Source organism: Ambystoma mexicanum, chromosome 12 (genome assembly GCF_040938575.1).
Source record: "Ambystoma mexicanum isolate Mex_15411 chromosome 12, UKY_AmexF1_1, whole genome shotgun sequence".
Lineage (NCBI taxonomy): Eukaryota > Metazoa > Chordata > Amphibia > Caudata > Ambystomatidae > Ambystoma > Ambystoma mexicanum.
This window is the reverse complement of record NC_090936.1, coordinates 830,815,623-830,832,462: the sequence shown is the minus strand read 5'-3', so window position 1 is coordinate 830,832,462 and position 16,840 is coordinate 830,815,623. Positions and strand designations below refer to the sequence as shown.

Sequence of the window (16,840 nt, the reverse complement as noted above, 5' to 3'; positions counted from 1 at the left end):
GCCGTATGCCGGCTATTCCGTGACCGGGGAAGAGACCGACCCAGGGACAGTACGGCTCGCCCGAAAAGCCGACATGGGGGAACATCCAGCAACAATCCCACCCCCAACACGTCAACCACCCCGAACCAGCCCACAGGTGATCAGCGAGAGCGCGACTCGGGAGAAGATCGGCAGAGGAGGAAGGACAGAAGGAGGTTCGTAATGCGTGCAAAACCAGAGCGCTTGTCCCAACGCCATGTACGATACCTGGTGGAACAATCCCCCACAGACTCCGACCCCAGCTCATCCGGAAGCGACCAAAAAAAGAAGGCCTACGTGTATGCTCTGGGCAACCCCACTGCAACAGCACACAGCCCCACATTAATAATCAAGCTACAGGAAAGGCCGACGGAATTTCTCATTGACACAGGAGCCACGGTCAACGTGGTGAGCGAAAAAGTCTACACTGACCTAATACAAAAACCGAAGCTGATCCCGGCGACGGTGGACATATATGCATACGGAGCCAAAACACTGCTCAAGTGTCTGGGACAATTCATCGGCTTGTGTCGCTACAAAGGGCATGAAATAAAGATACCCATTCATGTTCTGGCCACGGAAACGGACAGTGGGTGTGTCCTCAGCTTCAAAGCGGCTGCTGACATGGGACTGATACACATCTTATACAACATCATGGTCCACAAATACATAGATCCAGTGGACATGATAAACAATTGGTACCCCAAAATCTTCAGAGGCATTGGAAAACTTCGGAATAGACAAATAAAACTCCACGTGGACAATTCGATCCGGCCAGTAGCCCAGCCATACCGCGGGATTCCGGTAAACATCCAAAAGAAGGTTGAAGATGAGCTTCAAAAATTGTTAGAACAAGACATCATCGAGAAGGCCACCGGCCTCACCACATGGGTGTCCCCGATCGTTCCGGTCCCCAAAAAGGGCTCCGAGGCAATCAGGCTTTGTGTTGACATGCGACGCCCGAATCAGGCCATCAAAAGAGAGAGGCACCCTGCACCACGCATAGCCGACATGATACACCTACTAAATGGAGCCAAAGTTTTCTCAAAGCTTGACTTGCAAAAGGGATACCACCAGCTAGTTCTTCACCCTGAAAGCAGAAACATCACGACCTTTGTCACACACGTTGGTCTCTTTCGGCACAAAAGGTTAAGCTTTGGGGTATCTTCGGCAGCAGAGACATTCCAGGCTGAAGTGCATAACATCATAAAGCACATTCCCAACTGCCTCAATTACTCGGACGACATATTGGTGTTCGGGACCGATGTCAACAAGCACGATGAAACCCTGATGAGAGTATGTAAGGCCCTTCATGATGCCAACCTCACCCTGAACAAAGACAAGTGCGACTTTCGAAAATCCACACTGAAATTCTTCGGCCATGTCTTCTCTGAATCTGGCATGACACCAGACCCGGACAAAGTGGTGGCGCTGAATGACACAGCTGCCCCATCCAATGTGTCGGAACTTCGGTCCTTTCTAGGCCTGGCGAGTTACTGTAACCGATACATACAGGACTTTGCGTCAGTCAGTGAACCATTACGGCGATTAACCCATCAAGATGCAAAATTCGAATGGACTAGTGATTGCCAGAGATCATTCGAAATGATCAGAGAGCGAGTTGCGAAAGCAGAGAACATGTCGTACTATGACCCCAATAGAAAGACTGAGCTTACTGTGGACGCCAGTCCAGTTGGCCTTGGGGCTATCCTGGCACAACTTGATCCGAAAGACCCATCACAGAAACACAAGGTAGCGTACGCCAGTCGCAGTCTATCCACCATGGAACAAGCATACTCGCAAGCAGAAAAGGAAGGGCTTGCGGTGGTATGGGCGTGCAAGCACTTTCATCTGTTCCTGTACGGCAAACCGTTCCAAGTCGTTACGGACCATCAGGCCCTCTTATTTCTGTACGGCAACCCTCAAGCCAAAATGCCCCCACGCATTGCAAGATGGGGTCTGAGACTGCAAGACTATGCGTTTGAGATCATTCACAGGCCAGGAAAGGGCGAAAACCCGGCTGATTTCCTGTCCAGGAGGCCTCGAGAGCAGAGCGCTCTGGAACCGTCCGTAGCCGACAGATACCTAAGGTACTTAATTCATCAGTCCGCGCCAGAAGGAATAAACATGGAGGCGCTCGCCACAGAAACAGAGAAAGATGCAGCTTCATTCGTGAGGGTCTGGAGTCAGGGCTGTGGCGAAGGGCAAAGGAAAGGGGGAGGGCTGCAGGTGGCACGGTGCGAGAGGACGTGGAAAGACTACTGCAGGTAAAGGAGGAACTCGCAATATCGGATGAGCACCTGCTCGTCAAGGACTGCAAGCTCGTCATTCCCCAATCCATGAGAACCAAAGTCATAGAACTGGCCCACGAGACGCACCGAGGGATGGTATCTATGAAACGCCTGCTGCGACAAAAGGTGTGGTTCCCTCACATGGACAGCATGGTTGAAGCTGCACTGAAGGCGTGCCCCACGTGCTGTGTGATCACACCAAACCGCCACCCCGAGCCACTACTCATGTCGGAACTCCCACAGAGGATATGGGAAGCAGTGGCGGCTGACATCTTTGGGCCCATAGAAGGGGGGAAATATGTCCTGGCCGTCATGGACGAATACTCACGATACCCCGATGTGAGACTAGTATCGTCAACGGCTGCTCACCATGTCATCCCCGCACTGGATCAAATATTCTCTGCTTATGGAGTGCCGAAGGTAGTGAAGACGGATAATGGAGCTCCCTTCTGCGGACATCAATTTGCACAATTTCCCGACTATCTGGGGTTTCATCACAGGAAGGTCACCCCTTTGTGGCCTCAGGCAAATGGAATGATCGAACGATTTATGGCCAACCTAAAGCGAGCTCTACAGATAGCGAGGCTGACCGGCCAACCTTATGAGCAAGTCCTGAACCAACTGATGAGAGATTACAGAGGACTCCCCATAGCACCACGGGGATGACCCCAGCGGAATTGATGTCCGGTCGCAACACTCAAACACGCATCCCCCAGGCCAATGACATCTCTCCGCCACCGATGCTGGATCAAGCGGTACGAGAACAAGATGGAGCTGCGAAAGCTCGCATGAAAGAATACGCTGACACCCGTCGGCGGGCACAGCCTTCACGCCTCGACGTAGGTGACGTCGTGGTAGTACGCCAACCTTCAACACACAAGCATACCTCGGCATTTCGCGATGAACCGTTACTAGTCACTCAGAAGAAGGGCTCTCTGGTGACGGCTCAAGGGGTCGAGGGATCAATCACAAGGAACTCCTCACATTTCAAAGAACTTCCACTGACTGGAGCTCGGCGCCTAAGTGGTCGAGTTCAAGCCCCCCTCACCTATGAATCGGGTGATCCATATCAGGCTGACCAGTGGGACTCGAGTGAGTCGGAACGTGAAGGAGAGGATGCAGTGGAAGAGAGTGGGCCATCACCAGGGCGAAAGCAAGCACGACCACAAAGGGCTCGGAACAGACCCAGGAGATGGATAGAGGAAATGGACTAGAAGCCCACCATGCCGTCGCCTGTTGCGAGGAACCTGGTAACTGTTTAAAAAGGGGGGAGATGTCACTTTGACGTCTCTGTGACGTTGGGGGCGGGCGGCGGGAAGAGAAGGGAAGTGACGCCGAGGGGGGCGGGATCGGGGAGTTGGAGGAAGAAGGAAAATAAAGAGGACGTTCATTACAGAGCTCCGTGTCTGACTTTTATTCCTGCAACATCGCAGGCCTGCTGCGCACCAAGGGGTCACTACAGGGTTCACATTGGAGCAGCTGGACGGAAGTCACACGCAAACAGCAGCTGTATCTAATATAGCGCGGCTTGTGTGAACTTGTGATGAGGTCAGGCAAGCAACGCGCAGGGCATGCCAGCAAATAAAGCAGGGGCGTTGCTAGGGGGGGGCTAAGGGGGCTATAGCCCCTGATCTTTTGGTTGTAGCCCCGGATAGAATCTCAGGAGCTACAGCCAAAAGGCTATCTAGCCCCGAGTCCCAACAGTACTAACATCAGCTTAGCCCCGGGTCTTTTCTAGACCAAGCAAATCCCCTGAAATAACGTATGCGTTTCTATTTCGGACTGGCAGTGGGACACAGTAGTTTACAGTTATAAAAGGATAGTAATTGAAAGTCAAAGGTGGATGCCGGATTGACACAATAAGTGAACCGTATCTCAGCCAAATGACGGAGGTATCAATGGTAGGATTCACTCGGCAGGGCAGGAATATGCTTAGAGTCTGATGTGCAGGGCTTTGTGTCAGGGACCTCCACATTGCCTAGCAGCGGGGATCCCTAATGTCAGTGGCAACTATATACATGAGCTGGCCTCCCAATGAATGGAGACTAAAGAGAGGCTCTATTAAAGCATGCTATTAGTGCTACAAGTGTGTGTGTTTCACACAGAGGACTTTAGCAGACAACATTGTAAAAAATCTGACAAAAATATTTGCCTAGTTTCATTTTTTATCAATATGTTTTTTTAACAAATAAGCACGCACAGGTAATAAAGTGTGGATTTTATTCTTCCACATGCTAACGTTATTGTTTTGCGTCTGCTAGCTCTGCAGCTACAGTTATTCAGAGTCAATGGCGAGGATATGCTGTCCGCAGACATATACGTTTTTACATCGCACTTCACGAGGCCGCTGTAGTCATCCAAACAGCATGGAGGAACTTCTGTATCCGGAGATCAACCAGTGGTGATTGGAGGAAAGGAAATCCAGAGCGTAAACATAAGGCTGCCACTCGTATTCAGGTTGGTACATTGTCAGACAATTATCACTGCTTCAAATCACATATGATAAAATAAAGCATGAACTTAAAACGGATGGGGGGGGTGGCAATATGTATATCTTCATTAAATCTTGCAAATAATGTTCTTTTTAATGTCTACTTGTGACAACACGATACAACTCTAATAACGCAATAGTATTGGTGTGAATGTCACAATGCTGCTGCCTCGGCATAGTAGGATATCCAGCAGCTACTAGAGTTTTTAATCAAAATCATACTCGGCTTTTCGGATTTATTCATGCACCGTCTGACAGTTCAAGCTAATGGAGTTTAGTAGAGACGACTTCTCAACTATTTGCATGTTAACAATTATATTTAACAACAAACACTGCTTTTAAATGCATGTTGATATATCTGCTTTCAATATCTATTTGCAGCACATTGTTTTTCTTGCATACATTACAGGTTTATAGAAATATATTTGAATTGATTTATAGGTTCTGCTAGTGTGGCATCACTAATCTCATGTCCCCACTCACAGTCCCACCCCACAATTCTGGGTAAGAAACCAGTGTTCTCAAAACTAAAATGTATGTAAAAGAATTAAAGTTGGATTCAAACAAAAGTGTTCTTCAGCTTTACACCAAGGAAATCTCAATGATGAGGCTACGTCCTCTATTTCTACGCCCCTTTCCTCTTCTCTTGACTCACTCTATCCTTCTTCTTTCCATTCTACTCGTAAACTTCTCAACCCTGACTTGCCCCTCACTTACGTTCCATGCACCGTTTTCTCTGCCGTCTTGAATGATGCTGTCTTAAGACCAAATCAAAGTCTGATCAATCATCAATTTTTTTTTTATCATGCTATTTACGATGATTGCTTACTTTCTGCTAAACGTCTCTATTTCTCTGACTTTTTACATACCCGGTCTGCCCATTTCAAATTCTTGCTCGGCACCTGTCTCCTCCCACTCCTGATCATTCTACTAACTCTACCTTATCTGCTTCTGACTTTGCTCATTTCTTTTCCCCCAAGCAACCTTTCTTCATAATGACATTGAAGCCTCCAACTTCCCTAAAGCTGGTACTCCTCCCGTCTCTGCCCCTCTTGCTTCTATTGCTCATTTCCCCCGATTTCTAATACTGAAGTTTATCTTCTATTAGCTAAAACTCACCCTACTGCATCGCCTACTGACCCGACTCCTTCTGTACTCATTCCTAAGGTCTACCACTTTCTTGTACCTTATCTTACTTCCTTTTTCATTGTTTGTCTCCTGACTTCTACCTTTCCTCACTTTCCTCTTTCGGTCTCACGGGCTCTGTTGTATCTTGGTTTTATTCTTATCTTTCTAACAGAACATTTTCAGTTTCCTGGGCCGGCAAGTCTTCTAAATCTTTCCCGCTTGCCCATGGTGTGCCCCAAGGGTCAGTTTTGGCCCCTTTTCTATTCTCTCTTTATACCTCTCATCTTGCAACTATCATTTCTTCCCTTGGGATATCTCACCACTTTTACGCCGATGACACTAAACTTTTTCATTCCTTTTCTTCGTTCTTCCTGAAATACATCATACTCTTTCCGCTTGTCTAGTTGCTATGAAATCTTGGATGTCTTCCCACTACTTTATGCTTAATGATGGGAAGACTGAAGTTCTGTTTTTCCTGCTAATATCCTTCCCTCTCATCCTTCTCCTTCTTTTATTCTCTTTTCCCTCATCTTGTCTCTCAATTTCACATATGGCCCGAAACCTTCCTGTCGTTTCTATCTGCACAATATTCGTAAAGCTCATCCTTTTCTTACTTTTCAAGCATCTAAACTTCTAATTTCTTCTTTAATCTTTTCTAGACTTTTCTATTGCTCTTCTGCCCTCTTTGGGCTCTCCAAATCTCGTCTTGCTCTTTTTAAATCCGTATTCAATTCTTCTATCCGCCTTGTATGTCTTCCCCCGTTTCGGGACTCTATTTCTTGTTCACTTGCATCTCTTGGTTTTATTATCCTTTCATACTCAAATTAGGTTTAATTTTCTTTGTCTTGTTTTCAAATCTCTTCATGGTCTTGCTCCTAGTTATCTTACTGCCTTGATAGCTTTCTATACTCCTTCCCGCTCTCTTCGCTTTTCTTCCCAGTTTTTACTGTTAGCTCTTCGTCCTCCTTGTACCCAGTATTGTTTTTGCTCTTTTGAGTTTCTTGCTCCTCTTTACTGGAATAATCTGCCTTACTCTCTCTGCTCTATTTCTGTCTATTCATTATTCTGTGGGTCATTGAAGTCTCATCTGCTGCAATATCCTTGATTGATTGATTTCTGAATTGTTTTGCTTACTCATTTATTTTTATTGTACCGTTTTTGATCCTTTGTACAGCATCTTGGTTTAAGGTGCTTTATGAAATACAAATAAAATACAAAAATAGAAATACAAAATCACCACAATGTTATAGATACAAAACCAACATTTTACTGCCTGCATGAATCCCTCGATTTCACACACAAGCATTCATAATACTCTAAAAGATGCTTTCGAAGGGATTGTGTCTTCCGACGCATTCCTTATCTTTGATGGATCATCTCCCAGCTTGCTGGCCTCAGAAACATTTTTTCAGTAGAGGGCGCTGCGTGTCGACGTCCCTCGAGCCGATTTCCCTCGACGGCCTCCGTATCGGCACCGACGTCAACACGCGTATAAATAGACTCGCGGAGTGTCCGTTGCTCAGTTCCGTTTTTCCGTGCTTCGTGGGGCCTCGGAATATCGTTGCTCAGTTCTTCAGTCAAATATATCAATTATTCCTCGTGAATACTGACTCGTACTCTATGGCTTCCTCACCCGAACCGACGACTCCACGGTCCAGCTTCAAAAAATGTTGAGACTGTGGAAAGAAAATGTTGTTGATGGATCCTCACAGGATCTGTTTGTGGTGCCTGGGAATCGAGCACCAATGTTCGGAGTGCGAGGACTGTATTTCCATGACGGCGAAAGCCTTGAAGGAGCGTAACGGGAAGCTCGAGAGAGATAAGGCAGTTAAAACTTCTTCGAAAGTTTCCTCGGCGGAGTCGAGACATTCGTCTCCTCGCCATCACAAAAGACATTCTTGTTCTAGGTCTCGAAGCAGTTCCCATCACTCTTTGAGATCTAAGCATTCAAAAAAGAGACGTTGAAGATCCCCTTCCTCGTCTTCGTCTTGTTCCGTTTCCCCAAAAAGGGTCTCCTGCCCCACAAAACATAGCTCTCAGACTGAGTGGGAGGAATTCAGGAAAAAGATGCTAAGCGTCTTCGAGAAAGCGGCCTCGACCCCCTCGAAGACTGCTGAGGGTGATACCCTGGGTGAGAGACCCGAAAAATAAAAAAAACGCGAGTCGCAGTACCCGGCAAAAGAAACCACTTGAGAGCGTCACAAACCCTCGAGTAAAGGCAAAGTGGCGTCTTTGACGCCGTCGTCGAAGATCCCTTCGACTCATAGATCGGCGTCGTCGATGCCGTTATCGAAGGGTTCTTTGACACACAGGTCAGTCGAGTCGACGTCATCTTCGACGTCGACGCCGAGAAAGGATAAACCCACGGCCACCTCACAGCCAGTGGCCATACCGAGAGCCTTGAGCACGAGAATGTTGTCGACAACCTCGAGTAGAATCCCGATACACTCGAGTTCATCGAGGCCTCTACCACCTTTCTCGACGCCTTTTTCGATGGCTTCGATGGCTTCGAAGCCTTTAACATCCGCGTCAACAACGTCGACGTTTTCTCAGCATATCATGACGAATTTGTCTCCTTCTTCTCTGGAAATGGGATTTATACCATTTTCAAGACCTGATCACTCCAGAGTCTTATCTTCTATTTATGAAGAAGGGGAGGATTCGGATCAGGAAAGACCTTTTGAGTTGCAGGGATCTGCAACTCCTACAACAGAGGAATTTACCTCTGAGGAAGGTAGGTTGAAAGACCTCCATGAATCTCTACAGGAAGCAAGTGGGTTGGACACTTCCCCAGAAGTGGAATTTGCCACACCAGACCCAGGGGAACATGCTGAAACCCCTTATAGAACCTTGATGGCAAGGATAATAGAGTTTATGGGATGGTCCACACCCTCACCTGCTTTTCAGCAAGATGACCTCACAGACAGTCCACAGGAGGATCTTGTGGTGCCATTTCATGCAGCATTACAAAAGAGAATACTGGCAAACTGGGAAACACCTGAGGTAATCCCGGCAGTTAACAAGAAATTATCAGCTAAATATCGGGTCTCTTCTGCTGACCCTGAATATTTATCCAAACACCCAACTCCGGAGAGTCTGGTTGTTCAGGCAGCTACTTCAGCAGGTAGTAAATCAGCTTCCCCTACTGTTCCACAGGACAGGGATGATAAGAGATATGACTCTATGGCCCAAAAAAGTATTTTCCGCATGTAGCATGGCATTGAAATCCATCAATGCTACTTGTACGCTCGCAAGGTTCAGCCACACATTTTGGGAGTGTGCTTCATCAGCGGCTGACTGCCTCCCGGAGGGAGAAGAAAGGGAAGCGTTTCTCAACATCATTAAGGATGGTAAGGACGCAATGTGCGAATCCCTTCAGACTGGCATCGATTCTGCTGACAGCATCAGCAGGGCCATGGCGGCAAGTACAACAAACAGGAGATTTGCTTGGTTGCGAAGGTCTGGTTTTGCTCCAGATGTGCAAAGCAGACTCTTGAATATGCCCTTTGACGGCTCTTCTTTGTTTGGTAAGAAGGCGGATGACAGTTTAGAAAAACTACAAACATCAAAGGCAGCAGCAAAATCCCTAGGAGCTGCAATCCGTCAGACACCATATCGCCCCTCAGGAACCTCTTGGAGAGGTAAGTCCTTTCGCTTCTATTCCGCATTCGGAAAGGGCAGAGGACAGCCGGTTCAAAGGGGTCAGAAAAAATTCACCCGAGGTGGACAGGGTAAAAATACAAAAGCCGTAGCAGCAGCAGGTGCCTCTTTTTTTTCTTTCAACTTACATTTTATTGATTTTGACATTGGAAATGAACATACAGATGGTTGTACACTATGCATTAACATACTACTTTGTACCACCATAACAATGCATAACAACAATGACGCGTTTCGTCCCAACGAAAGTGAATTTGAAACCCCACCCCCCTCCCGTCCACCCCCCCTTCTCAACTCAAGTCTCCTTTGGTCGTGGCAATGCTGTGGTAGACCGTATTGGGCTGCATGACATTCTTCTTTAGTGATCTCCGTCTCGTGGCGCTCTACTGAAGTTAGTGACTGGCATGATTGGCAGTAAGATATAAAGTGATCAAGTACTGGAAGCGCCGACTGAGTCCTGCATTCCTTGATGTGTGGAGTTATTTGTATCCGGTCGCGTGATGTATTGCTCGACAAAGTCGCACCAGGCTTCTTCATGTCGGGTGGCCTTGTCGTGGAGTATTGCCGTTATTTTGTCCATTGTATACATGTTCGTGGCGATGTGTATCCAATCCTTTTTGTCTGGGAGGCATGGAGATTTCCATTTTATAACTAGGAGAAAAAATAAAGGGCGCCTGGCGGAGTCCTGATATGCCCAGGTGGGTACATATATTGATAACACAAATAATCAGGATACGAGATCCTCACAACAATCCACAGTTTTTGGACATATTTATTTCAATCTCAAAAACCAGTGTCTTAAATTATTACAAACTTTCGCTAAGCACAAAAGAGATACCGGACAGATTTTAATATAAAAACATAGGGAAGTGCAGTTGTGCACCCTCATCGGGATGTGGAGGATTTTTTTTTTGTAAAGTATTTTATTGGTTTTTTCAAGAAAGTGAGAAACATTACAAACTTACAAGTGTGGTAATAAAGAAACGATACAACAAATAAAAGTAACGTGAGAACAACCAAAACAACAGCAGACTACATGTAGCGTTAATTGTGAGATGTTTGGTGGCAAGTAAAAATTATAGTTCCGATGTTACAGGAAGCGAGGGGAACAGATTCGGGTAATTCCATCTCTGTATCAGTATGAAAAATCGGGTGTTGTAGGACGCTACAGTCCCTCAGGGAGGCTTATAGTCTGCCTTGAAGCGCATGTCACTCAGGAGGACTTTCCAGGAGTCCAGGGTTCCATTCGTGGCTTCTCCGCTGGTTGTGATCCCGTCTTGCCAGGCCCTGGTTTCAGCAGTCGTCCATCTCGCCAGTTCGCTCAGCCACCGAGCATGGCTGGGGCCCGCTGGAGTCTTCCAGGCCATCGCTATTGTTCTCTTGACCAAAATGCATGAGATGTCCATTAGTTTCACCAAATGTTTAGATTTGCCCGGTCTAGGATATATACCTAGTAGACACTCTCCGGGTGTCCAGTCGTATCTTACCATGCCAGCTTCTGCGCAGGATTGTTTGGCTTTGAACCAGAGTGATTTCACTTTGATGCAGGACCAGAACATGTGGATCATGTCTGCCTTGTCATTTCCGCACCATGGGCACGTCGGGGGTATTTTCGGGTTGAATGAGGCAATCCTGTGGGGAGTCATATATGTCCGGTAAAGGACATTCAGCTGTATTTGTCCGAATCTGGAATTCCGGGACACTTTCTTGGGGTAGATCAGTGCTCTCTCCCATTCCTTGTCAGTAAGTGGTGATTCAAGATCTGCCTCCCATTTCGCCTTCAGTGCCTGACCTTTGGGGTTAGGCTTGTCTATGAGTCTGTTGTAAAGTCTGGAAACTGGTCTCCATCCATCTGAGAGGTCGTGCATTTCCTGTAGCAGTGGGTCTGGGGTGGGCTCTTCCGGCCAGCTGTTCCACTGCTTCTTAGCGATCTGTTTGATCCTGTGGTACCAGAGGAACTGGCCCTTGGATAGTCCTTCAATGCTCTGTAACGACTCGAAGTCCCTGAATTCCCCATCAGTGAACATGTCTCCCCATGTATATATGCCTGCTTCCTCCCATCTCCTGGGAGTGGGAAGTTCCGCCTCCGACTTGCACACATCCACCATTATGGGGTTATCCGGTGAGTACGGATGTTTCACTTGCCTTATGTGACAGGCCCTGGCCCATATCTGCCTGCCCAGCTCGACAATCAGCGGAGCTCCGGGAGGTAGCCGAGGGGGAAACCATAGAGTTTCTTTGGGGATTAAGTTTGTGGAAGATTGCCTGAGTAGTTCCAATTCGGCCGATGTGTCATCAGACAGCCACTTCGTAATGTGACTGAGCTGGGCCGCCAAATAGTAAAGGTGAAGGTCCGGGAGTTTTATTCCACCTTCCTTATGTGGGAGAGACAGCGTGGCCAGTGTGAGCTTGTGTCTGCGCGGACCCCACAAGAAGTCCTTGATGATGGCCTCTAGTGTCTTGAAGAAAGGCGGGCGAACGTAGTGGCAAATATTGGCAAAGAAGTACAGGAATCGAGGAAGGATTATCATTTTGGCAATCGCCGCTCTACCCACCATTGACAGTGGTAGTTTGGACCAAAATTTGATTGAACGCCGAAGGCCGGTGACTGCTGCTATAGTGTTATGTTCGTGTGTGAGTAGCGGGGTGTGACCCACATTGATTCCCAGGTACCGGAACTTGTCAGGTTGCCACTGTATTCCGATAGGCGGGAGGTCGTCTACTGCAATGCCCCTCAGGCTAGCTAGGGGGAATGCAGTTGATTTGTGTCTGCTGAATCGTATCCCTGAGTACTTTGCATAATTGTCGAGAACTTCTAGCGTTGTGGGTGCATTGAGCTCAGGGTTCCTCAAGTAGAGAAGTACATCATCCGCGTATAATGAAATTATGTTGTAAACGTTGCCCACCTTAATGCCCGCATCAAAAAACTGTTGGCGAAAGTATATGGCTATTGGTTCTAGGCCCATTATATACAGCATGGGCGAGAGTGGGCACCCCTGTCTCGTGCCCCTTTGTATTGCCCAGGATCCCGAGACAATCCTGCCTGTTTTAACCCTTGCCATTGGCGAATTATAAAGTACCTGGATCCATCTGATGAAGCCCGCACCAAAGCCGAAGCCCCTCAAAACCTCCACAAGCCACTCCCAATAGATAGAGTCGAAGGCCTTGATGGCATCAAGTGACAGTATCGCCAGGTCCTCCTCTCGGTCGTGGGTTTCGGCCATGATGTGTTGTAGTCTCCTGAGGTTGGCCGTAGTGTTGCGTCCTGGGACGAATCCATTTTGATCTTCGTGAATTATGGATCCTACCACTCTGGCGAGTCTGTTGGCTAATATAGAAGTGAGGATCTTGATCGGGATGTGGAGGATGAGTACCCTAGTGACATGCACATACAAGTATACGGAGTTGGTGACACAAGTAACTCAAATAAGTGTGGCCCAAGGCTGTTCTTCAACCCGGGTGTGGTTTAAACAAAAACAGGATACACAACACGAAATTAGAAACATACAACAAAGAGTATTTTCACAGTTGTGCCACAAGTAATCGACACAGTTGTGCTTTGGCCACAATGGCTTGGTAGAAGCTTGTAGTTGTGGTGGCCTTCATCAGGAGAGACTAGTTTGGGGAGTCTGTCCGTGGGTAAGATCGTCCAACCGGAGTGAGGTGGTATGCTGTCAGCCAACCTAGATGTAATCCTAGGTCTGGTGGTGTGAAAAGATTCACCAATGGGTGTAGATCGGCCGTGCCGGGGAAACCGGATTCGGACGGCGCCGGGCTTATGATTAGCCATTGATCTGATTCGCATTCTTTTAGTTCTTGCTGGGTTCACGGCGGCAATGGAAATCCATCGTCGCTGTGAACCCAGCAAGAACTAAAAGAATGCGAATCATCGCTGCCGTGAACCCAGCAAGAACTAAAAGAATGCGAATCAGATCAATGGCTAATCATAAGCCCGGCGCCGTCTGAATCCTGTTTTCCCGGCGCAGCTGATCTACACCCAAACATTCTCGCTATTAGGCCTTTGGAGGTGTTGGACGTGTCCAGAATCGTCTCAAAGGGTGCGAGTTCCCTTTGTGTGGAGGCTTCCATTCTCTATTGGATAGTATGCCTTTCAACCGCAAGTACAAGAAGATCGGAATCGGGTGAATTTGGAGGGCTTCCTCTAGTTCGGTAATCGAGATGAATTTCCTTTTTCTCCACAGCTGGCCAACTCTCTCAAGGCCGGCATCAAACCAGGTTTGGTATCTGGCATGTTCTTGGATTTCTTCTCGATTCCAGGGGACCAGAGATGGCTCAGAGGTGAAGGCCACGTGGTAATTCCCGACATTGCTTTCACTTGTTTCCTTATGCTCCACATCGTTCCCAGTATCGGATGATTGCGTAGCCTTCTTGTGAGCTTCGATCTGGGGACCCATAGCCATTCCGCTAGGGTTACATTGACCAGAATGTTGTTATCTAACTGGATCCATTGCAGGTCCTTTCTGTCTCTCAGGTGTGGAATCGGGATTCTGAGTTGTGTGGCCTAATAGTAGCGTTCTATGTTGGGGAGGCCTACTCCCCCTAGCTCCTTAGGTAATATTAAGGTGTCGTAGGGAATCCTGGGTTTCTTTCCGTTCCATAGAAATTCCAATATGGCCTTCTTGACTTGTCTGAAGAAGTGTTCGGGGATCATGATGGGTAAGACCTGAAAAGGGTACAAGCACCCCGAGGATCACCATTTTAATTGCGTTTAGGCGCCCCATCCAGGAGATTGTGAGGGGTTTCCATTTCCTGAGATCAGCTTTGAGGGCTTCAAGAAGTGGGGGAAAGTTTGCTTCGTAAAGGCTTTCGAGGTGTTGCGTTAAGTTGATCCCCAAGTACTTCAGTGTTGGGCCTCCGATAATCAGCCCAAGGCGTTCAAGAGCTGCTTGATGTTCGAGGGATGGTTCGTGGAGTGGGAAAAGAGTGGATTTGGTTTTATTAATTTTGAAACCTGAGAGTGTACCATATTCTTCTATCAAGTGGATCGCCCGTGGGATTGAAGACGTTCGGTTCAATACGTGGAGAAGGATGTCATCTGCCTACAAGGCCAGCTTGTATTCTCTGCCGTTTACTTGAATCCCCTCCACGGCAGGATCTGCCCGGAGCGTTTGGGTGTTACGCTCACCTGACTCCCACGGAGGCGCTGGCCTGGTTCGTGCTGCTGTGACCTCTTCTAAGGTGATGCGCAGGGTTCGGAAGACGGACTGGACCGGGCCCCCAAATCTGGCTTGTCTGGCTCGCAGAAGTATCCTTCTGTAGGCGAAAATAGGGGATTAACTGTCTGCGGGGTAATGCAATCGGCCTCCCACTTTCCCCTCTCACCCTCCTCAAAACCCTTCTGTGATTTCTCGTAGCGTCTCACCTTAGGGTCTGGAAGGACGAGCTCTCCATCCTGCTTCTGATGCAGGGGCGCGTTGGTATCCAGTTACTTCACTGGATTTTCGGATTGGTGAGAACCAAACTTGCTTGGCTTCCAGGTAAGTTTTTTGATAAGAGGCTCCCCTTGTGTCCATGCATTTATGTACTAATGCTAGTGTCTTTTTCCCCATAGGGGCCGGGGTACGGAATGCCGGGGAACAGGCACCGACCCGAGATGAGAGGTGAAATCTCTGTAGAAATCAGGTAAGTCTTTAATGAGCGTTTTTTGGTAATGTCTTTTCATTCGCTCGTTAACGCTGATGTCTCTTTTTCCCCTTAGGGGCCGGGGTCCGGAAATGCCAGGATGCGGCGCGGACCCGAAATGAAGAGGGAATGAATCAACAGGTAAGTCTTAACATGGAGATTTAGCTTTCCTTATTCCCTTCTCTCTCTCACCTTTTGTTCTGGTCTTTTTCTCCCTAGGCGCTGGGGCGTGACTGCGAATCCGGATGATCGCTGCTGAACATGGAGGCGCCCTGTAAAGGTGAGTGGAATGCGGCGCTGCAGCGATCGACGCAATGAGCTTTTAAATTAAAGTCTTCCTTTTCAGGATTGTCGGCGAGATGTCTCCGGGATGCGGCTTTAGCAGGTAAGGACTTTTCCTTCTTCTGTTCTCTTCTTCTCTTCCTTTGCAGGTGATCCAGGATGCTGGCAGGCGTGGCAGAAGTCAGGATGCAGGAGCAGACACGGTGAGCGTCCAGCGGCTAGATGCAGAACAACGCGAAGCACGTGTGGCTGTTCGGGTGGGGTTTAAATAGCCCTGGAAGAAGTTCCAGGTATGTATCCTTCCTCCAATCAGGTATGTATCCTTCCCCGACCACGCCCGGATGGTAAATTAGTCCCACAGGTAAAGTAGTTCCTTTCAGGCCTCAAGGAGGCCGGGATCCTGCAGCATTGTCTGCATCAGGTAAGTGCACCCAAGCACTCCCATAATGAGCCAGGCTGATGTCTTTTATGAGCCTGGCGCCATAGGCGCCAGGACACTGTCCAAAGGGCCCCTATATGGGGTTGCTGGGTCCTTCCTTGGGGACGGATGTCCGCTTTCGAGGACGCAGGGCTTGAACCGGCTCCCCGGGAGCGGGCATCATGACAGCGGGCGAGAGGCTCCAGGGATAGCGTGAAGAGTATTGCCGAGAGGGGACAGCCTTGTCTCGTACCCCTACTGAGGGGAAACCAGCGGGATAATTGGGAGTTCACTGCCACCGATGCTCTTGGGGCCGTATATACAGCCTTAATTCCTCGACGGAGCGTGGGGCCTAAGCCTTTCTTCTTTAATGTGGCTTCTAGGAAGTACCATTCGACTCTGTCGAACGCCTTCTCGGCATCAATTGAAAATAGCGCTGGTGTGTTCAGTGAATTTTGGGCCTCGTGAATCAGGTGGAGGGTCTTTCGGGTGGAATCTGTGCCTTGTCTGCCTCAGATGAAACCCACTTGGTCGTTGTGAATTATTGCGGGCATGTGCGTCTCCAGCCTTGCAGTGAGGATTCTAGTGTAGATTTTAGCATCAATGTTTAAAAGGGAGATTGGACGGTGGGAAGCGCACAACTTTGGGTCCTTACCCTCCTTGGGGATGACTGTTATTAGAGCTTCTGAGAAGGATTCGGGCGCGACGCCGGACTGGAGGATGTTGTTGAAGAGGTCTACCATGAATGGGAGAAGGGCATCTTTGAAGGTCATATAAAATCCTGCTGTGTAGCCATCGTTCCCGCGGGCTTTCCCTGTTGGGAGTCTTTCGATTGCTTCTTCAATCTCTTCCCTTGTGATGGGAGCTTCGAGGGTTTGTACTGTATCCAGCGGGAGAGTGGGCAAGGAT

General features: G+C 48.2%; 1 protein-coding gene across 2 annotated transcripts in view; it reads left to right on the top strand.

Annotated features, from left to right (window-relative positions):
• The window catches only part of LRRIQ1 (leucine rich repeats and IQ motif containing 1), a 2,234,608-nt gene that overhangs the window by 1,183,486 nt on the left and 1,034,282 nt on the right, over positions 1 to 16,840 (top strand). For both annotated transcript variants that reach the window (XM_069629324.1, XM_069629323.1), the window contains one exon: positions 4,571 to 4,766. In XM_069629324.1, the coding sequence (XP_069485425.1) occupies positions 4,571 to 4,766 (196 nt within the window). The remainder of the gene's footprint in view (positions 1 to 4,570; positions 4,767 to 16,840) is intronic.